Source organism: Hoplias malabaricus, chromosome 5, assembly GCF_029633855.1.
Source record: "Hoplias malabaricus isolate fHopMal1 chromosome 5, fHopMal1.hap1, whole genome shotgun sequence".
In the NCBI taxonomy this organism is placed as follows: Eukaryota; Metazoa; Chordata; class Actinopteri; order Characiformes; family Erythrinidae; genus Hoplias; species Hoplias malabaricus.
In genome coordinates, this window is record NC_089804.1 from 8,063,450 (window position 1) to 8,086,475 (window position 23,026).

At 38.9% G+C, this 23,026-nt stretch overlaps 2 protein-coding genes across 5 annotated transcripts in view; one reads left to right on the forward strand and one right to left on the reverse strand.

Moving 5' to 3' along the window:
- rgs19 (regulator of G protein signaling 19) overlaps positions 1-6,476 on the forward strand; it is a 57,716-nt gene extending 51,240 nt beyond the window's left edge. For all 3 annotated transcript variants that reach the window (XM_066672428.1, XM_066672429.1, XM_066672427.1), the window contains one exon: positions 404-6,476. In XM_066672428.1, the coding sequence (XP_066528525.1) occupies positions 404-592 (189 nt within the window). In that variant the 3' untranslated portion in view covers positions 593-6,476. The remainder of the gene's footprint in view (positions 1-403) is intronic.
- Positions 6,477-10,192: 3,716 nt separating this feature from the next.
- tcea2 (transcription elongation factor A (SII), 2) lies at positions 10,193-22,764 on the reverse strand. Of its 2 annotated transcripts, XM_066671390.1 has the most exons (11): positions 22,400-22,764; positions 21,655-21,723; positions 20,654-20,716; positions 18,468-18,573; positions 16,875-16,968; positions 16,318-16,454; positions 16,091-16,147; positions 15,121-15,275; positions 14,799-14,945; positions 11,432-11,503; positions 10,193-11,117 (listed from the first exon to the last, which is right to left on the reverse strand). In XM_066671390.1, the coding sequence occupies exons 2-11, from the start codon at positions 21,721-21,723 to the stop codon at positions 11,109-11,111; spliced, it is 909 nt and encodes a 302-aa protein (XP_066527487.1). In that variant the 5' UTR covers positions 22,400-22,764; the 3' UTR covers positions 10,193-11,108. The 2 variants fall into 2 exon arrangements, with proteins under 2 accessions (XP_066527487.1, XP_066527488.1); XM_066671391.1 differs by lacking the exons at positions 21,655-21,723; positions 22,400-22,764 and adding an exon at positions 21,623-21,639.
- Positions 22,765-23,026: the final 262 nt, after the last annotated feature.

Here is a 23,026-nt window from a genome sequence, read left to right on the forward strand (position 1 = left end):
CACCTACTCATATAAATTGTTTCCCACAGTTTTAGATACATATAATCATATAATACACGTTCTATACTTCCATTGTATTCGTATTTTGTATTTAACATTTTGAGAAACTCTTTTGCTTTATACATTTCCTAAATACTAACACAATATTAGTTAGTTAATATTTTATATAAAATATACTTATATAAACATATAAATGGTAAACATCTGGTAAACATTTGGCAGACGTATCCAAATCAAATAATAATGATTTTAATTATCTAAACAAAAGGTTAGGAGTCTTGTCCAAGGACTCTTAGTGTTTAGTACCTGGGCATATATGAATATCTTATTGAATATCTTGTTACTTTATATATGAATATCTCTCTCTCTTTCTCTGTTTCTCTCCCCATGTGGGTATTTTTAGGTGAGTTTGGACTCGCGGGTGCGGGAGGTGATCAACAGGAAGATGCAGGAGCCAACAACACACACATTTGAGGACGCTCAGCTGCAGATCTACACACTCATGCACAGAGACTCCTACCCACGCTTCCTCAACTCTCACATCTATAGATCACTGGTACAGGGGGGCTCACGCTCGTCCTCAGAATCCTAGACCCCATCACCTCCTCCATTCTCACCACACCCAACAAACTCCTCTATGTCTCTCTCTCTCACTCTCTCTCTCTCTCTCTTTCTCTGCACACCTCCTTCCATCGCACAACCACTAAAGGAGATAGGTGAACATTCAAGCTGGTTCAGTGGATGTTTTTGGCCGTTCCATCTTCTCAGTTGGATTATTTATATTTTTTCCCTGATTTGTTTTGAATGGTCCCCAAATACTGCACCTCCTCTGGAATCTTTACCTCTTTCCGGGATCTTCTAACCCTGCACAGACTGAAACTGGAAGACAGAGTTGATGAAGCAGTCTCTCTCTATCTCTCACCCCTGCCCCCCATTCATTCCACTGCTTGTGGCTCCAGCTTCAATGGCAACTACTGATACATACAACCTGTTTTTTTCTCTTTTGGCCCATTGTTTTGATTTCATCCTGCACACAAACATATCTTAGAACTTTTTTTTTTACTTCTGCTGATGTCACCAGACTGGAGATGAGACAGCCTCTGCAATAAGACACACTGGAATCCACTTTTTCTTCTCTACACCCAACCGGTTTGCCTATCACCTATCACCTTTGACCTGTCTACTGTCTCTCTTCTCTGATCTGGTCTCTGAGGCGAGGGGTTAAATGGTGGTGGTTGGATGGTTCATAAATATTTTATTTTTATAGAGGAGGGGCTAAATATTTCCCAGGTGCAAAAAAGAAGAGAAACAACAACAACAAAACATATGTGAATATATAGAATTCTAACAAATTCTAACCACTGCTATCATCGAGGAGAATTTATGTAGTCAAAAACAAAAAGAAAAGAGAGGGAGGAGAACAATGTCTAGGTCTTAATTAGACTGGTCACTCAAGTACATTTTAAATTTAGTGTTCATAATATTATTTATTTTTTCTGTTTTTTTTTTTATTTCAAAGTGTAATTGTTTTTGGTCTTGTACATACATACTAGATGCTTGTAAAGATTACACGAGGCAAGCATGTCACGAGAGCTTCATGGCACTGTGTGTGTGTGTGTGTGTGTGTGTGTGTGTGTGTGTGTGTGTGTGTGTGTGTGTGTGTGTGTGTGTTGTGGGTGTGTAAATCGGTACGCAAACCTCAGCACTCTTTTAGTTGCATGCACCATTTATCTTCTGTTACAAATTGAGAATCTGGATTTGGGTTTGATACATCACAGAAAACAAAACAAGCCGTTCATATATGAACTTGGGAATGAATGGTTCAGTACATCACACTCTAACAAAGCAACATATACTAGGTTTTTAACGACATTGGCCCTTTAAAGTTATTTTTACCTGATGAGTTTTGGATTTACAAAATAAGGAGGATCACATAAATCTGTTTGCTTACTGATGTATGCACACAATATATTACCCCTGTCATGTATTGCGCTAATATGTATGGTACTGTATATTTAGAAGATAATTTCATGACGGGGCTCTAAAACACAAGAACACAGCCTTGCTAGCCTGCTGTATGTGTGTGTGTGTGTGTTTTGCTGGAGCTGAGCAGATGCACAAAGTACTAAATGGTTTAGTCAAGTCATGGTAATGTTGCTAAAATTGAATGAAAACAAATAGGCACCAAATAACCTTACGTAAATGGCATTGTGCTAACTAGCGGCAGCCCCTCATTGTTAGCCATGTTAGCATGTTTGCTCAATCTGTTCCTTTCCTCCCTAAAGCAGATGCAAAATCTCACTCCGCATACTACTGTTCAAGTCTAGGGAAGAGTTGTTACTGTATTTTTTTTTTTTATCTTAAGTTAATTCTTTACGTCTTTCAAATGTGAGCTTTCAGTGAAATGCTCAAAATGGCTGTCCATTTACCATTTCTCTTCCTTTTGTTTTTAAGTTCAGTCTGGAATGATTGAATTGGGAAGTCTGGTTTTATCCCCTCAAACCCTGGTTCTAATTCCTTCTTCATTTAGAACAACTATGAACAATTATACTAATGAGTTACAATACAGTGTGATAGTCTTAGATCATCATTCTTTTGCTTACTATCCAGTACAATGATTGTGCCGTTTTTTTCTTTCTTTTAATATTTTGTTGTTTTTTTGGGGGTGGGGGGAGGTCCGGAAGTAATTTTGTTAAGAAAAAACATTTGCATATTAAAGGGAGCAGTCAAAGAATAAACAGTATTTCTGAAGAAAATTTAAATACAAATTTAAATTTAGACTCCTAACCATCATGCAAGACTTGGTAGACCAACAAAACTGTCACTTTCAGATAAACAGAACCTAAAGCTTTCATCTCAGCGAGACTGGGGAAAATCAAGCTCCACTCTCTGCTTTAGAGCTGGAAATATCTGGAAATTTCTGTTCAACCTTCCACTGTGTGGAGAAATATCAACAGTATGAGTCTGAAAAGATGTGGAGTTCTAAAGAAGCCATTACTCAGAATGAGTCCAATCTCGGAATAAATTCCAGGCTCATCAAGATGTAATGATTGTGCTGTTTCAGCAATTCCAGATTGCCGATTTAGGAGAGATGTTATTCAAAATGTACTCTTCTTGATATGTTTGTGGTTAAACACAAACAGAATTGTTACATGGGACTGATTAGCTGCTGTCACACACACAATAGCCTTTCTTTCCGCGCAACGCACAACACAAACTTCATCCGCATATCTGACTTTCAATTCCTTGTCCATTACATTTCTTGATTTTTTGCGGTTCAGAGTGTGAAGTTACGGAACACACCAGTTACAAAGTTCATGGAAGGAACTGAATTGTCACGCTGCCACTCGTAATGAATGTTACTGTTTATTGTGTAAAGCCAACTGATATTGTACACCACATCACGTGCCCGAGTGCACTTCAGTGGAACATTGTTTAGTAATTAATGCCTAAAGAGAAAATGTTATGATGCCTTTTTTTTTAGAATAAAATTATAATATATGAAATATATATATATATTTTGATAAACACGTCATAAATTTATCAGAAACAAAAGTGCTGTTCTCTCCATTAAAAACAAACTGCAGTGTTAACTCAATGTAGTGGTGCTGCTGGGCAGAAGATTTAATGATTCTTTATTTGTGAACATTTTCTGAAATTGCAACCTATTTTACTGGTCATAATGGCACTTTATTACAACCTATAGTCTTCTGAAAGTACAACGTCCTTAAAAATGATCATTCTCAAAACTCTCTTTTTGACTGTACTCTGGATTTTTTTGTTAAACAATATCCATAAAACGCTGTCATAAAATGGAGATCCGATGAAAAGTTCTAAACGCTGGTGATTGCTCTTGGTACCTATTATAACACTCTTTAGTCTATATTTCAAAATGTCAATTTGCAAGGCAACCACTTCTGCGTTTGTGTGAGAGACCTCAGTTGTGAAAATGACCAAATCTGAATATAGCAGTTCCTTTTATTACAGCACTGCTCCATTGTTTTTTGCGTAATGCCATTTTGTACTTGACCAGTGTCGACAAACCAACCCCTAACGTGCTCAGATGCAGTTTGGAATGTTTAAAGGAGCAACAAGTTATTTTTTGTAATCATTAAAAACTAGCCAACGATATTCATAACAGTGCTGAGTTCATAACTTTAGTACAGAATCTTCTACACATCCAGGCCACAAGGTGTCAGTGTAACAGATGTTTCGTAACGTGAAGAAGAGTCAGTAGGGGAAGTGACTTATTGCTCTTTTAAGGTTGGGTCCAGTTTGAACAGAATGAACCCAATGCTCTAGAGCCATTAGAGTCCCTTATTCATTCTCATTTTCCATATACGTAGCCTAAAGACATCTACGGTAATCAACCACTGTTCATTACAGAGCGGTTAATGGTTAATCTATGCTGATTACATCAGTTAACCCCATAGATGCCCTGTTAAACATGGGCACGTGCCCTCAGTCTTCACCACTCTTTCCATATAGCTATATATTCTGAAATGCGTTTGTAAATATCTATTTCAGCAGAGAATATTCAGATTTATATTCAATGTCAATAAAACTCGCAAATTATAAAGTTAGAATGAGAAATTCTATTTAGAACAATTTGAGGAATGTATGAAACTTTATTTCCAGAATCCACAAGTTGTGCATGAAGATGTACATTAGAGTATGTAATATATATAAATCTAGTTCAATATTTAGTCCAATAAATTGTTCTTATTTTCCAGTAATATGTGACCAGTCTAACTTAAGCCGGATGATGATGTATTTGTGCGTGTTTCAAAGAATGAGTGTTTAAAGTTCAGTGAACCTATGTAGGAGGTTGCATGCAGTGTTGGCAGGGCCTTTGGAAATAAATATTTTTTAGCAGATTTACACACTGATATACAAACACAAACATAAACAAATCCTTCTGCACATACTTCACTTACTTTAGGAGAGACATCCAATCACTGGGCGTCTTTCAGAACGTTGTGCATTCTTAACTTGAAGAAATACTCCAGTGTTTTCCTCCATGCTTCAGAAATGAAGGGTGTTAACAGGAAGTTTGTTTTCCCTTTTTCACCCTAAAAGCCTCCACTCTTCTAGGAAAGCTTTATATTAAATCTTGGAAAGATGATGTGAGCATTTGACAGCATTGAGCAGTGATGGTGCCCCCAATATTCCACTGCTGCACAGCCCACAGCTGGGGAGCTTCATACCCTTTTAGCTCATACTTGGCATTGAGTGCAGCTGCTCCACAGTGTCCAGATCCGTTTCATGCTTTTCTATGGAGATTACACAGACTACGAGCAGAACTGAATGTGTTCACAACGGGTGCACGTTAAAGAAGTTGTCTACATATTTACCTAAAGATGCAGGGGGAGATGTGAAAATACTCCTTTAACCAGCATTTTCCTTGTTTTTCAGCAGAACAGAGCACATGCCTAACAGATATTTCTACAGCTAGTATTCTGATGAGAGAGAAAGACTTCTGAGATGTAGAACTGCTTATGTTTACATACATTTCTCTGGGTGCCAAATTAGCCTAGCCTTTTTACAGTCTCAAACTTAATGTGTGTGTGAGTGAGTGTGAGTGTGTTTTGAATGCTAATGTATGTTGTATAATGCTCTTTGTAGATAAACGACAGCAATCCTCTGCATTACAACTGTAGGTAATATTTTGCAGTAGGTCATTATTCATCAGACTCCATGACTCCTACATGTGCTCTTCATTACAAGTGACATAAACCCAGCCGAGTCCGGTGTCAGTTATCTTAAAAGCAGCATTAGACAATTTCAACAACTGCTGCTTGTTGGAATAAACCTCCAGGCGAGATGAAAGGCTTGTGTAGGTGTTGTGTAGTTTTATAAACACAACCTACGGTAAAGTTTTACCGTCGTTGCAGTCTGTCAGGTCTTGTTTTTCTTCCATTGACGTCCTTTGGAACTTTCTCATGAAAACTTAGAAGGCGCTACAAACGTGCACCTCTCACGCCCTGCTTCGTTCCCTTTTCTTTCTAAAACATACATACATTCTTTCCCTTGCTCTTTCACTCTGTCTCCCTTCCCCCATCCATTCTCAGTACGCAGTCATGTGTCGCTCTCCTCCCCTCTCTCCAATCCATGGACCCCCATTCCATGCAGCAGAAATCCACCCTTCTCTCTACTATGGAATTCTATGGACAATTATTTATTGACCTTAGCATTATATTTTGTAATAAAAGAGATGAGTTGTTTTTTTTTTTTTGCTTTGTTTTAAAACATTACACTCATGGTATTTCCGGACCAACAAAAGAAAATGAGAAAAGACTTATTTTACGATCCGTGGTCATTACGTTGGGAGGTCACCCACCTCTGGCTCCTGCAGGTGTGGCCTTGGGGTTTGGGAGTGTTTTTATTTTGGGGGCGGGGCAGGGGTTTTTAGTTCGAATTGATTTCAGGTTCTTGCCACCAAGACTTCAAGAAGCAGTTCCTAACGTTCCTCAACATTGGACTGGGTTGCAGGACTCTTGCCCTTTTTTTTTTAAACCAGAAGATATGATTATAATGATGATAATAATAAAGATGTTTGTGTTATTATTCACTTGTGACTTTTTTGTTTTACTGAACTGGCGTTTAAAGCTGACACTGGATTTTAACAACATTGCTCCTGGTTGGTAATGCACTCAATACACAGCTGTTCTGCTTTCTTCAAAATTTTCTGGGAAAAAAAAATAAATAATATACATATATACAGGAGGTTCTCGGGTTACGCCAGTCCTGAGTTACGATGTTTCGTGGTTACTTTATAAAACATTGTTTCAACTTAAGTGGTTTTGCGTCGTAAACGTCGTAACGCGAACTTCGTGTGTGGTGTGCGCGGCGCGGCGGAAGAATACACGGTTACGTGGCTCGGGACCGAGGAGGATAGGTGTTAGGATTGGATAAGTGCTTACAGTATGTACGTATGTTCCGACTTACACCGGAAATCGGTTTACGACGCGACGTAGGAACGGATCAACGTTGTAAGTCCAGGACCCACTGTATATATGACAAATGATGTCACTGGAGCTATGAAGATAACGTCACAGTTAGCGACCGCTGGGTCTAAACCTAAATACATCCCAAGAGTACAGTCCTCTCTCCCAAAAGGCATTAAGGTTATACAGCTATAACATGGTTTAGCTTGACTTTCTTTGAGCTATAAACATACATCTTGGAAGCATCCCTAGGAAGTCATTTCCACTCAAAGAATTCCAGGCTCCTATGTTTTGAATGAAAAGAGCAATCTATAAACTTGTCTGTAGAGTTTGGCTCTAGATCATTTTTACCTGTGAGCAGTTTGTTGTTTTTTTGGTTCAAGTTTGTGTCCATCTTCATAAAGAGGACAGTACTAACTTTCCTGTTCATTTAAACAGTGACTTGTCTCCTCCTTCATATTATACTGAGTTGAACACAGAGGGAAGGCATTATAGATAATGATACTCAGTGACACTCAGTGACAATAATAGCATGTAGGTTGAAGACAATTCAGTTTATAAAAATGGTAATAAAATAACAGGCAACTAAATACATTTTCAGAATCAACTATTTACAAATGATTTTTACACTGTTCTTCCGAGTTTGTCAAATTCCACCCATTAACAGGGTTCACCCCAGTCACACAAAAAAGTGACCAAACTGGAAGGGTGAATGCTCAGAGTGTGTTTTTTTGCATAAAATGTTTGCTTCAAAATGGCCTCTGCATGCATTAATTTCTCTAGCTCCACTGCGAAAATGAAGGATAGAAACATGTCACGGCATGTCAACTCCATTTGGAATAAAGTGTAAAGGTAAAACAGTCATATTACATTTGCACACAGACTGTTCATTTAAGAGAAAAGTGTCCACGGCTGCTTTCCTTCACTTTTAAAATGCCACACAAGTCCCGTCATGTTCAGGTGGGGCCCACGTGGAGCTGGGAATGAGGGATAATGCAGTATGTATCTTTTGTACTGGTATGAGTCCAGAGGGTAAATGCAGGTTTAGGGGAGGAGGGAAGCAGCTCCTGAGCTAGCAGAGAATCACCATTTTTATTGTCAAAACAAACCCAGACAGCAGTGACGAGCGAGCTTGTAACTCAAGCAGCAGGTGTCTACAAGGTGTGAACAAACAAAACACACCTAATCAAGCTATTGTGACAATACGTAAAAAAAATAAAGAAGTGTATCATTCGTGTAAAGCTTAAAATGAGTCCCTGACACACACTGGCTTCATTGATAACAACTTAAATTGCAACATGTCACATTCTGACCTTAACCCTCTGGGTTTGTTTTGGAGATTTATTTTGTCAGAGTTCATATGACACAGTTAAACTGTATTTATCCAGTGTACGGCCAAAAGATTCCAGACACCTGCTCTTCAAATATTTCTTCTGAAATCAATAACGTTTCACAGGACGCCTGCCCCACTCTTGCTGCAGTAACAGGGCAAAGCTACGCGTCCAGAAAAACATTTCGACAGTCGCTGCTACTTATCTGTGAGGTCAGTCCTGGATCACAAAAGCGGCTCCAACTCATCCCTAAAAGAACTGGATGTAGCTTCGTCGCTATGAAGAATGCAGTTTCACGGCTTCACAGTCGGAGTGCTGAGGGGGTTTATACTCCTGGAGCCAAAGCTCAGCACTTTGACCTTAGGCTTGTGTGTGGCTACTCCAGGGTGTCCCATTTCATTTCATGCTTTCCTATGGAGGTGTGCTCTCACTGGACGAACCTTAAAATGGCTGACTTCACTCATTATATAAAATGGGCTTCTACAAGTGTTTGGAGCTGCATTCAAATAATTTGTAAGGATTTAAAGATCTTGTAAAACCAAAAGGCATTATAGAAAGGTTTCGGAAGTGGATTCATATCTTGACTCTGGAAACTGAACCTGAGCATGTGTGTATTACTACCCCCCTATTACAGACCCAAATATCGGTTTGACCTCTTGATGTCACCCAAGATTTATCCCGATCGGTCACAGCTTTGTTTGTGTCCCAGCCGCGACGTGGCACCATGGAAAGCACAGTGGAGCTCTTCCAGTAATCTCCACGGCCCAAACTCGTCCTGACAGGATTTATTTTTGGTGGAAGGTAATTAAGAATTGTTATGACAGCTTCACGTGAATTACAATTTGGGCAGCGGCCAAAGCCTTTCCCGCCACCTGTGCCCTGCGAGAGGACAGCTTCTGTTCTGCCTATTGATTAAGTTTAGCAATGATGAGGCAACTCCATGGGGAAGCGCCCAAAGTGACACGGATGCAAGATCAAAGGCAACTTGGGGCTCAAAGCACCTCCAAATCCCCTTTACGTTTGTTATTTAAAGAGCTTACGTCAAAATCCATTTGTTGGAGCATTGTTGTAAGGTCTCTGGGAGTATGAGATCACACAGATTGAATGATCGCTAACGGTACATCTGATAACCTTTAAAAACACTGGAGCACTTTTCTCCTCAGAGAAACATTCTGGAAATCCATCTTGCGTATGACCTAATCGATTTGCCAAGTTTCTTGGGTATTCTAGGAAACGCTGATTGCCAATGCCCTTTTTCAGCTTATTTAATTCGCTGAGCATGTGTGTGCTGCCCCTCCGCTCTGTTATGTAACTGGACTGAGAGACTATTGGCACCTCAGACACGCCGGACCTTCCCGCTGCCCTCTAGTGGCAAGAGTGCAAGAGAAATACAAAGGAAGCACCCAAACCACATTTTGGAAATGCCTCTGTCAGGAGCCTGGAGGCTGACTGGATGGTGTTTGAATGGTTTCGCATGGAACCGTGTTCTCAAGAGGCCACCACTCCGCTGAGTTCAACGAGTTGTTGACTTACTGCTGTTCCACAGCGCTTGAGGAACAAGTTAATGTTTAAATTCCTTCAGTATTTATTAATGAGCTCTGTGGAATCGAAAAACTAATGCACATTCTGCACGACCTGTGTCTTTCATAATAAATGGTGACAGGCATTGAAATAAATGTGTCGCTCTAGAGCTTAAGGGGCACCAGGATCAATACCAAGTTGGCTAGAGGTGTATGAAGCCCCCCGCATCGTTCAGGACCTCAGTACCTCTAGGATGAGGTGGAGTGGTGTAGTACCACAGTTTAAAGTCTTCCCACAGGAGGAATAGATGAGCAAGCGTTCACTAACTTTTTGAGTTCAATGGACATTTACAATCCCAATCACACACAAAAGAGGCGGATATCTCAGAGTATCTTTCTCGTATTTTAATGAGACTGGCTTGTCCACAATGATACACGTTTTCAATCAAACCCTCTATTCAGATTATCTGCTAAATGTAGACCCTCCCTGATGGGTAACAAAATGCCCAACAATTTAAGTGCTAAAGCTCTCCAAGACTCTTCCCCTTCTGAAAAAAAATGTCCACACATGCTTCACTCACAGTAAATAGAAAAAAACAAACAAACAGCCCCACATTGTCTGGAAAGTCGTCTACACATGATCTCCACACTTTCAAATTCTAACCTCTTGTTTTTAACTAATTTGGGGTTATGGTAACAGCCAACGTTAGCTACTAGTACAGCATTAAACTTAATGATTAGGAATTGGCAATTCATTAGACCTCTAGAAATCTTCTAAGAACCACCCAAATAAAGTGTCAGCACAAATCAGAACTACTGCATAATCTGCTTATGCATTTCTACAGCACGCACAGTCACATCGAACTGTGCAAAACTGAGCAGAGATGTGTACAGATCTTTACACAAGACAAATCTGGCACCAAAAGTGCAAAAGAAAAAAAAAAGAAGGCACAAAGTGCTTCATCAGAGGCAAAAAAGCAGTTTCAAATGAGCTAGTGCTGACTTGAGAAGTCAGTGAAGAAAGCTTAAAGGCAGTGGATACAATCTCAGTACAAAAAAGAAAAAAAAAAATAAAGAAAATATATAAAATAAAAATATATACATCAGTTCCTTTTGTTGCATAAATAGCAATATGCACACCCAATATATTACAAAGCCATGACATGAGTAAAAGAGAAAAAAAAAAAATAATAATAACCATTTTCTTTTGAGGGGGAGGAAAAAGAAAAAAAAAAAAAAAAAAAAAAAAAAAAAAAAAATCTTCTCACTTCATTTGTTGCCTCTTTACACACAAATAATCCAGCTGCTTCTTAACAAAACTAAATAAACAAGAAAGGAGGGGGAGAAGTTAGAGTGATACTATTCAGACATAACCTTTTTTTCTATATTAATTTTATAAAATCTATACAACTCCACTGTCGCACTCATTAACTTAATCAAAAGCACACTGGTGTCACCTTGTGGCCAGACCATAGCATAACAGCTTAAACTCTACCTCGTATCATCAGACTATCAATATCACTGTTTATTACTCAGTTTTACTGTTTATTAGGAAACACAGTAAGGCTGCAGGGCAGTTTCATTTTGCATGTTGTGTTAAGCAGAAAGGGTCAGTTTTAGGGAGTTGTCTTACCTTCCACCGGTTCCCACAGTCGTTACACAGCACAAAGGTGGTCATGGGTTCATCAGCACTGCGCGTCTGAACCTGCGAGCAGTGGGAAAACATGTTAACACACACCGTTCCAGCTAAACAGGCCTGTGAAACTAACATACTGAGATATACGTGCTGGGACACACTCCTCCATTAGCATCAGAGAATCTGCTGCAATTACTGCGCTGCCAAACTCTGCCTGTGCTGACCTGCTCAGAGCAGTGTGTGAATGTGTTATTATTTGTTGCCATGTTTATTCTCTTTCACTTGTGTTTACTAAAGGATGGTTTTAGGAAAAGCACCGTAGTCAATTTATTTGTTCTTCCGTATTCTACTCTGCTGTGACACATGATTTTTCACATGTTTTTTTCAGAGACGTGTGTACACTCAAATACAGTCTTTACAGAACAGATCTGCACAACTTTCCTGTGTGTTTGTAGGAGGTATCAGGAAACAGGTCTGCACAAGAAAGATTGAGACTACACACATGTGAACAATCAGGACAGGCACGGACACAATGTGGAAAAGAAAAAAAAGAAAAAGCAGAATGGAGTAATAAAGCTTTTAACCTGACCACGTCTCCATGTCTGGGAGAGTGAAGGCTAGGACGTGTTTCCTGAGAGACATGAAGCCAGCGATCTCACGTTTTCAAACAAAGGCCAACACAATGTAATCAAATTGCTCAAAATACAAGGAGGACGCCAACTGCCCAGTTCGGTTATGCCACCAAATACCCACACCGACTAGCATCAGAGTGAGTGATGGGAGACAGGGAGGGTTATTCCTATCCACCTGGAGAGATCGAAACCAATTATGCTTTCATGGGCAGGAGTCCAAGAGAGGCCGAGGCGTCTCTGTGAAACTGCATTTAGATTACACTTTTTAGGTAAACAGAGTTGGGTAAACGGAGTACATACAGGATTGTTTTGTTTTTAAAACCGCACATGTGATTAGAAATCGATATTATGCTTGATGAACCATAGATGTGTTCATGCTCTCGTTTCAGGGGAAGTGGAATAATTGGACACATTTTAAAAATAATAATAATAATAATAAAACACCCCCTTAGTGTTGGGCGATATGACACACAAAAACCCTCATATCTCGATGTGCCTAAAAGAACTGGCGATATACGATATTATAAAAATAACAAAATATATTGTCAAAGTATTAATGTTTTGTTTTTTTTTTACCAAAAAGCATAAGCTGCATTATCTAACTAATTATCATCTGTATGTCTAAGAAATAGCGATGTCCTGATTCAAGTCTTTTAATCCTGAGTACTTAGACTGTCCTAGAGAGTACTGTTCCTCAGTGCACACTCAGTGTCGTGTATCCGCTTGACACTGAATATCTCACATTAAGAAACCAACTGAGTGCATCCAAGCTGCTGTTTATTTTTTTTTTAATAACAAAGTAAACAAACGGTGTCTTCACACACCGTTCATTAAAATCATTTTAGAAAATAAGATTAAAAATAATATAAAATGATTTATTTATAAAGAATTACTTTGATTCTAAAAGTCAGTCCGTTTTTGTCGTCACAGTTGTGTTGAGGTAAAAATATGTAGTTTCAAAAATCATTTACAGTGGAACCTCTACTAACGAACGCATCTACTAACGAACTTTCCAAGATACGAACCAGGCATTTGAATATTTTTTGCCTCCACCAAGGAACCATGACTCTAGAAACGAACCCGAGCCTCTGTTGAGCCGGCGGCTGGAAATGGCCACTGACCCCAATGAGTGAGCTTTTAAGATTAGCAAATTGTAGTTTTAGCAATTTAGCATTAGTGTAAATAGCAGACATCGAGATTCGTGCTAAGTTAATCCGTATCTACGCTTCGTCTCCCCACATTCACCGCCTACTCTCCGTTATTCCACCCACCCCCCACCTCCCGTCATACAGCCAGTGCCTGTGTTACTCCTCCAGCCAGTCGTCACGTCTTCAAGGTAGCGATGTGTAACCACTTACAACTTTATTATTTCTTTTTTATTACTGTTTCCACTGTATTTCTCTTTTATTTTTAGTAACGCTACATGTATTTTTTTTTACTAATTTGATAGTGTTGTAAACATATATCAGTGCAAAACGGGTGATTTTTCGGGGTGGGGGCTGGAACGCATTAATTGCTTTTCCATTATTTTAAATGGGGAAAACTGACTCGAGAAACAAACTTTTCCACTTATGAACTGGGTCACGGAACGGATCAAGTTTGTAGGTAGAGGTTCCACTGTACTTATTTATTTTTAAGCACTAACCTGTTTCTCAGCGCCACCACAAAACCAACAAACCCCTGTAGGTGGGACTGTGACTCCACTGGCTACAGCACAAAATAATGGACAGCCAAGTCTGGCTTCTGATTGGTGCATTCTCTGTTTAGGAGGCGTGGAGTATCTGCCCTTTCCTCCGGCTGAGGGAGAGCAGCGTGTTTCAAACTAATTATGGTTTTAACAGCGCTCTATTTTGGGGAAAGAAAAAAACTTCGCCACTGGTTTAATTTTTGGCCTTTGACTAATAAATAAATGTGCTGAGAACTGCTGCAGCGTCATAGATGAACAATGGCAGGACAGCATGGTGTGTGTGTGTGTGTGTTTATGTCAGACCTGTTGCAAGAATGGACCTTGATTATTATCCATAAAATGTTAATCTTTTCTTAAGTCCATTTTAAGAAATATATTTTGCTTTGATTTGTACAGCAACATTAAGGCTTACTGACGGATTAATATTAAATCCAACTTTCAATAGACTTCATTTCTCATTACCACTGCATCTCGCCTGCTGTGAAAGTTTCCGTTTGTGAGAGAGAGTGCAAATCACCAGTTAATTTGTAACAAGCAAAGGATGCATTTCTCTGTTGCACTGTAAGGAGCCTACAAAGCAGGATAGCCTTCTGTCATGTACCAACATAGAAATACAATCTTTCTCTGCTGCATCCTTGACTTTGAGACACTTCTGTAATGTGAGTGATGCCTTCAGCAGCAGTGTTTGTTGGGAGTAAACAACTGTAATACGTCAGCTTTAAAAAGGACAGAAATGTTAAAGCGGGATTTGCTTACACAAAGGAAACTGAATATTGGAGGCTTTTGTGTAATTATCTTGTCTTTTCCCCACGACGTTTTTTTCTTTTTCCCAAAAACGTTTGACTGGAAATAAATAAAAATGCCAGTCAGAGTTTTGTGTTTTATATTTGTCCGAAACTACAAGTCCATTTGAGATGAAGAGATGAACAACTAGATGGAGTTTGAGACTAAAGCGTTTTGGGGATGATAAAATGGAAAAGTCAAAATATGCTGGTAAGTGGTAAATTCAGTAAATGTGACCGATGTTGAAGCAGAGTGGACATACCTGGGTGTAAGTGCAGCTCTTGCCCTTACACTTCCCGCAAATAAACATGTCGGTCTCAGTGCCGCCTACTTTAGAGAGCTGGTGTTCCCGGATAGATTCTTTAGTCAGAGCCTTTCTCATCTCTTTAAGCTCTGCGCTTGCCATCTCCTGCAACAAATCAATCCCAAATTACACATCAATTTCTGAAGTAGTAATTCCACAATCCCCAATTACTATCAAAGTGAGTACAGCTGTATATACAAGTCTGAATGACTAATGCTGATCACTGGAAAAAGAACAATATGCTTTGTAGTCATGACTACAGTGAAGATTTAACACACACCTCTGCTGTCATGGTAGCTATGCGCTCAGGGGAGATGTTGCCACACAGCACGCTGCGGCGCAGGTCAGGGTTCTTCTGATCTTTAAGGTTGGAGATGCGGCTCCTCAGCCTCGCCTTGTATTTCATGTCAGTGGACTGAAACTCCTTGTAGATACGTAAGATGCCAGTTAAGGTTGCTATTAAGTGTGTGCCTTTCAACTAATTGGGATATTGGAATATCTATGAGGGTTAAACAGTTAATCACTAAACAAAAAAAAAACAAATAATACAGGGCTTCAGGCATAGCTTTTTATGTGACAGCACTGGTTTTACGTAATAATTATGACACAAACAAGCACATGGATTCATGGTGGATGAATAATGGACATGTCCTCAGATGAGCAAGCAGCTCACACTAACCAACACAGCAACACGCAAGACTCGTGCGCTTTACTCTTAAGAGGACAATGTGGCAACATGTTACCTAGTTAACATCACAAAATAACTTATGTGAGCGCTAAACATGTGCCAGAGCCATCACCGCCTTCTCAGTCGTGTCTTGAAAAACGCATCTGTGGAAAAAGTATCCACAACAAACAAACTACTTTTCTCTGAAGAAGCCTGTGTTAGCTCTCACCCTTCCAAGGACGATGGCACTGAAATTGGGCAGGAATAGCTGGCAGGTGGAACTGGTAAGGACTAAGGATTAGGGAATAAATTAGACAAAATCTTAAAATATATATTTCAGCAAACAATAATAATAATATAAAAACAAACAAAACAACTTCATAGAGAAAATGGATTCAGAGCAGAAACCTATACATTCATTCTTAAAAAGTGTGTGAATGATCCTCATGTTTCTTGTTATTAAGGTCATCCCTGAATTGTGATTTCAATAGTGCCAAAAGATGACTCAGTACTAACAGAAGTCAAATAATAAAATGAAAGAGAGAGGACGGTGTGTGTGTGTGTGTGTGAGAGAAAAGGATATATTCTTCTATCTGTGCTGCCAAGGTCTCACAATCTGCTCCAATTGTTTTGTGATCATCTGGAAAATAAAACATTAAAAAAAAGCTACCACTTAAAAGAAGTGTACAAATGAAGTGTAAAAGTGAAGATGATGATGCTTAAAGGGAAAGCTTATTGAAATTTAAGACATGATCAGTGGGCCACACGAAATATACATAACTGCAGCAGGTTTGACCGCTCAGTACGTACCGTCTGTCTGTAAGGCCGACACCAGCAGCTCTCGGCATTTGGTACGTACGCTGTCAGTGGTGACTGGAACAGGGGGGAAGGAGGTGAACTTGGGGGTTGTAGGAGTGGTGGGAGTCTTTGGTGTTTCTGGTTTCTTACTAGAATTAGAGGTAAAAACAAACAAACAAAAATAAATAAATAAAATGTATTCCTACATATGCTCATTAGGATGGCTAATGATGATGGGTGGTGCTAAAGATTCATAATCTCAGCTCAAATCCAGTTTATATATAGTTTGCTGTGATATTCAGGTAAGATCTTATTCTATTGTTTTAAGGAAAAATCTGATTGGCTTGAAAGTGAAACTGACCAGTATAATACAGGCATCATACCAGCAGATAATCATTACATTTATCAAAGAGCAGCACCAGATGTGATCATGAATTAATTAGAATAATATATACATATTGTTATTTTAAAAAAATGGACCTGAATGAAAGGTAGAAAAGACTTTTAAACAGAGTGACACAAAGGTTTATATTCCATTCTTTAAAACGTGCACCGACACATTTCCACACCTGGAGTCACTGGATCCAGGACTGTCTTTAGACGACGATGACTGAAGTGAGAGTCCACCCTTTTTCTTTTCCTCCGACTTGCTCTCGGAGCCATCTTGGAAAGACGAAGGAATGAAAGTTACGAAAGACCCTCCACTGCTTTTGTTAAAGTTACAATTATACCAACTTTCCAACCGTCCAGAACATGTACGGCCTATTAATTATTCATTTTCAACAGCACTGATAAGCCACAACATTAAAAATCACAGCGTATTCAAGAGTATAACTTTGATTATCATATCACAGTGGAACCTGTGAAGGGATGTGATATATTAGAATGAAAGTGAAAACATTGGAAGTAGAAAAATGTGCGCGCGTGAGGATAGGAGATACCCTGAAAATAATCAAATTTTGAGGGCTACATAACTGGGTCAGAGAACCTCTAGAAGGTATGGTCTTCTTGGGTGTTCCCAGTATGCAGCGGTCCAAGGAATGACAACTGGGCATCAAACACCGCGCAGCTGGCCTGTATGGTCAGATGTCACAGAGAAGCTACTCTAGCACCAACTGCTAAAAAGGTTAAACGTGGCCATGACTGAAATGTGTCAGAATATATAGTGCATTGCAGCTTGCTGTGTATGGGGCCATGCAGCCACAGACCAGAGAACACATCCTGACACGAAAAGCTCCTACACTGGGTGCACAAGCATCAGAACTGGAGCAAAGAATATATATTTAAAAAAAGGTGGTGTGAGTGAACTCCTGGGGGAAGGAATGACCCCAGGATGCACTGCAATACATGAACACACTGCAAAAATGCAGAACATGAATAGTCTAAGGAGCTGACCTGGTCTCCAAATTCTTTGCCAAATAACACAGGCCCGTCAGAGCTGTTTTGGCAGCACAAGGGAAACCTACACAATGTTAGCCAGGGGATTTTAATGTTACCACTTATTCAGTGTAGAATATTAGGCACTAGGACGATGACAGTGGTGACAGCATTGCTTTACATATCTACAATTTTACATGATTTTTTTTCCTACTACCAACGTACTTAACTCTTCCTTAAGATTGTCCGTTTAGGCTGAACAATACACTTATATAAGCACAGGCATGTTATATTGAATAGACATGAATGAATTGTTATGTTTTGAATTGTTGATTTAGGAGAAAAAAAATAATACAAGTATAAATCCTGAGATTTTTGCTTAAAATACATCGTGGAGAGTTAGGGCTAAAGAAATTGGCAGAAATGCCCTATTGTGATTTTAATGGAGTAATAGTTGACTGATTATTTAAATAGTGGTTAGTTTTCATATATTAAAGTGTTTCTATCTGATTGGCCAATAAGAGGCTAGAGATTTGAATGTGTTGTCAGTTAGTCATAGTTGTGATGACGACACAACTGGGTGTTTGGCTGATTTGGATTAGTAGTCCAACTCTAGTCAGGTTATAAGCTCTGTGTTGTGTTAAATTTCATCACTTAAAACTTGCAGGTTGTAAATAAACTAGGGGCTTCTGGGATTTGAAAACTACACTCTTTTACGTTGTAATTTCAATGCAACATGAATTAATGTTTAAACCCAACTGGCAGTTAGTAACATGAAATGGTACCAAGCAGTTTCTTCCAGGCCTTGATGAGGGTCTTGGCTAGAGACTGTACTTCTTCATCAGAGCTCTGCTTCCTCACAGCATTCACGGACATGCCAATCCGCGTAGACTGAAACACATTGAATAAGACATACAAACAAATAAATAAATAAGAAAGAACATAAAAAATTATAATAATTAAACATGATCAAATCTACAAGAATCTGACACTTTATGATATTCTTCTTCACTCCATTGTAAAATATGCTAATGACTTTATGAAAATCAAAGATTTGGTGGTGTAAAACCCCTCATTGCTCCTCACACCATTATTACAATAGTATCCTTCTGTTTTCACACATCGGAGTATATTAAATACTAAGTACTTAATGGAATCTAAAGTCAACAATTTCAAAAGCCTCATACTTACATTCCTAAAGCTCAGATTAAAAAAAGAAATAGTAAATTACCACGCTGCTAAACCTATTATAATCAGAAGTTTGAGCACCACCAACTATAAACAAAACAAATGAGGTTTTTGGCTTTTAGATCTGATTAACCAGGTTCTTGTTAAATTAGAGTAAATCCTAAAACTGATAAATAGGTCTTCATATTAAAAATTCCTAAGTTGTAAAACTGCATCTAAATAAAATATTGCAACAACCTGTTTTCATTTTCCAAAACTCAAATGTAGCTTCAGAGTTGGCCTGAATACAACAAAGGGGTCATTGTGGTCCTAGTGAAAGCGTGGATTTTGAACAATGTACTGAACTCCAAACAATGTGATGCACTACATGCATCTCAGTGTGTGTAATCTGTTGAAGGATGATACAACCTTTAACCAATGTGCATTTTAGTTACTGAATTCCTCAAAAAAACAAAACTTTATTTTATTATTATATAAGTTTTAAAAGGGGAATTCCACCAATGAAGTCACTGACTGTTCTGATATAAAATTGTGCCTTTCAGAAAAACTTAATTTCACATTGTGTCTTTACGTTGTAGGTGAACGGAACCATGCAAAAACATGGTATTACCTCTCCAAGATGTCTTATGCAATTTTGCATGTATTATTAACAATGGAAAACTGGAGAAGCATTCATTGGACATGGAAGATTCATATATTCTGTGAGTTCAATTATAACCATTCATAGGTCAAGCTCCTATCACCAATAATCTAAATAGTTGTGGCTCCCAGCTTCTCTAGTATTGCACATTTCACACCAAAGCACACCCATTTCTCTGCAAAGTATCATATATTTGCATTACATACTCAGCAGCATCTTGGTTCTTGCCATTATTGAGTTATTTTGTGCTGCATGGGATGGATTATGGGTGACAGACAACTCTGATGTCAAACCAGTTGCATTCTACAAAGTCTCAGATATGAAAAATATTACAGAACCTGCTTCCTTAGGTTAATCTACTGAGTATGGCTTTGTATATAGACTGAAATAAACATCTATAGACCTAAAGGTTAGTTATAAAGACCATGTAATGTCTCTGTGTGTATCTTGCTATATCTCCTGCACACGTTGCACATGTGCAATCTTGGTGAGATCAGTAATCTAAACTCCACAATGCAAAGAAAAATTACATAAAACTTTCTTAACAACAAATTAAGTTAAGATAAAAAAATTTAAAAAATGCTGGGTGTGTTCCCACCTTGCACCCAATGATTCCGGGTAGGCTCCTGACCCCCTGAACTGGATAAGTGGTTACGGATAATGAATGAATGAAGAAAATAAATCATATTTTGAAACCACTGTATCCTGTTGAGCCCCCTTCAGGGTGTGTTTCACCCAGTGACTCCAGTTAAACCGGATAAAAAAAACTGGATAAACTGTTAGACACAATGAATGACTGAATGAATGGATGGATGGATGGATAGATAAATGAATGAATCCTGTTCAGGATCGATGTGGCTTGGTGCATACATGGAATCATTGGGGGGAAAGCAGAAACACACTCTGGATGGGTGTCATGTAAAAATAACACAAACACAGAAGTTTCTAGAATAATCACCAAAATATACAAAATAATTGGAAGATTTTTAATTGCTAATGTCACCAGTTGTAGCTCTAATTCAACTACCATTTAATGTTTATTTAAAAAAACAAACAAAAAAATGCATGAAAGGAGTGCAAGTGTATTTATAGGGTAAAAAAAAACACCACTTTAGGCGTGTCTCCTGAAGATAAGAAATCTACCTGTAGTGTCTCCAGCGACATTTTGATGTTCTTCAGTTCCCTTAGTAAATCTATGGCACCATCCTACAGTTGAAAGAGCAAGAAAAAGAGGAAGAATGATATAGGAAACTGTCACAATGTATGTCTTCTGAACTTGATGCCTAAAATGGACATACATGTTTGAGACTGTCTTTTAAAAACGGTTTTGATTTTAAAAAGAAATTGGAGGCAAGTTTAAAGGCATGTTTTAAGCTAAAATGTTTTACAAAATTTTGTGATACGTATCGTTTAATTAAGGATTGTAATACACATTTGATATATCGTGCATCTCGAGGAGAAATTAGGCCTGGCTTTGGTTAAAGCACTGTATAAATGAAGTTTTTGTGTTTGTCCACAAGCGGGCGGCGGGAGAAATTTGGAGAAAGACCAGTTTGCCAGCTCATCAGCTCCAGCTTCAAAACAAACTCCACACAAACGAAATGAGACGCGTCTGTTGAGTCTGTGCAGTTTCCGAGAGCTGGGTTTTGTTTTGAAGGCCAGCTTAGTGTACTGAACGATTTGATGATAAGTGAACTACAGCGCTGTGCTTTTACCACATCAGGAAAAAAAAAATGGACGGTTAACACATTCTCCGCCCTCAGTTCAACTCCAGCGTCTAGGGCACACAGTTAAACATTACCAACGGCTATGGAAACGTTAGCTGCACACACTCCTCTTCGCTACCGAATATACACGTTAGTACAACATACCGAATAACGAATAACATGTTGTAACGTTGTTTGTTGCTTCTAGCATAAACTAAGGAGTTCGCCCTCAAAAACACACAAGCTCTCGGAAACATACATTTCGAAACGGAAAACGAAAGCGTTAGAAATGACTGAGGTTAGTCGCGGTGTTAACGAGGGACCTTTTGCGTGTCGAATCGAAGAGCTTCCAGAATTTTCTCCCCGAACTCAAAGTCTATCTGACTTTAGACGCTCATATATCTACCTGCTCTCTGATGCTGGTCCGCCTTCACTTACCGTGTTTTTCTTCTGCACCATTTTGTCCAGCTTCTTTGCGATGCGCTCCACTTCTTGGTCCTTCACCATCTTTAAAAAAACAAAAAACTCTCGTTTGTCTACCGCCTATGGTCGTACCTCCATTTATGTGTTACAGGGGAAACACGCCCGTGTTTTTCTCTCTGTATCTCTGGATCCCTCAGTGGAATCCACAGCCTTTGGGTAGCCCTCGTCTGTTGTGGTGCGCAGGATTGTGGGAAATGTAGTTCCACAGGCACCATCTCTTGTAACCGTCACGGTTTTCTTGGTGAACATTATAATACAAGTTAACGAGTCTGCCCTCCGTTTTTCATTAAAAAGTAAACGCAACTTTCTGTTTTTACTCTAATAATTATAAAGCAGAGTATTATTAAAAGGGTTAAGGCCCATCACGGAAAATTAATTTCCAAATTAAAAGAGTATGTTAACGCTGGTAAGGTTTTAGTAAAATGTACCCTTTACTCAGTTCATTCAGCCAGTTCATGGAAATAAATGATATAGTTTCAGTAATGTAGCAACGAAACAGTCTTGTCAACCTCTTCAGCAATTGAAATTTCATAACTTTATTTATTCTTTCAGAAAGAGTTTGGCACAGCACTGCCCTGTGGTTTTATATATTTCAAGCTTCCAAACTTTTTAAAATCAAAAGCTTAACTATCACAATCATAGTCAAAATCACCTGTCACCTGTTTTTTTTTTTTTTTTTCTTAAGGCAGATGTTACTTACGTTCAGTGTTTCCCCCTTTAGAAGATCGGAGTGGAACTAATGAGAAAATAAGGAATTTCAGCAAACTATATGCAGACGAATGCAGCCGATGCATTGTGTTTAGCCAAACCTCGTCTGGTCCTGATTTTAGGGCAGAAGATCCTTTATATCATTTCCATGAGGTCGGAGAGATGCCTATGCAACGAACAGAGCCATACAAAGTGGTGGAATGCAGCAAGATAAAGTGCAAATGGATGCCTACAGTACGCCAGAGGTGGCGGCAAACAGGAAGACTGAAGCCTTATCTGTATTTCTGTCCACTTTAAATTGTGCTTCATTTATTTTTTATCTTTTTAAACCATCTAACTGCCTGTGAGGAGACTGATGTGTTCTCCCCGTGTCCGCGTGGGTTCCCTCCCATTGTCCAAAAACACAAGTTGGTAGGGCTACTCAAAAGTGTCCACAGGTGTGTTTGTGTCCCTCTGTGAAGGACTGGTGCCCCCTTCAGGTAGATTAAGGAGCCACCGCAAACCTGAACTGGATAAGCGGTTACAGATATTACGGTTACGAATATTTCATATACATCACGTTTCTCTCTGTTGTTAATGGAGACTGAATATACGTTTTAGGAATAATTTGTATGTAGAT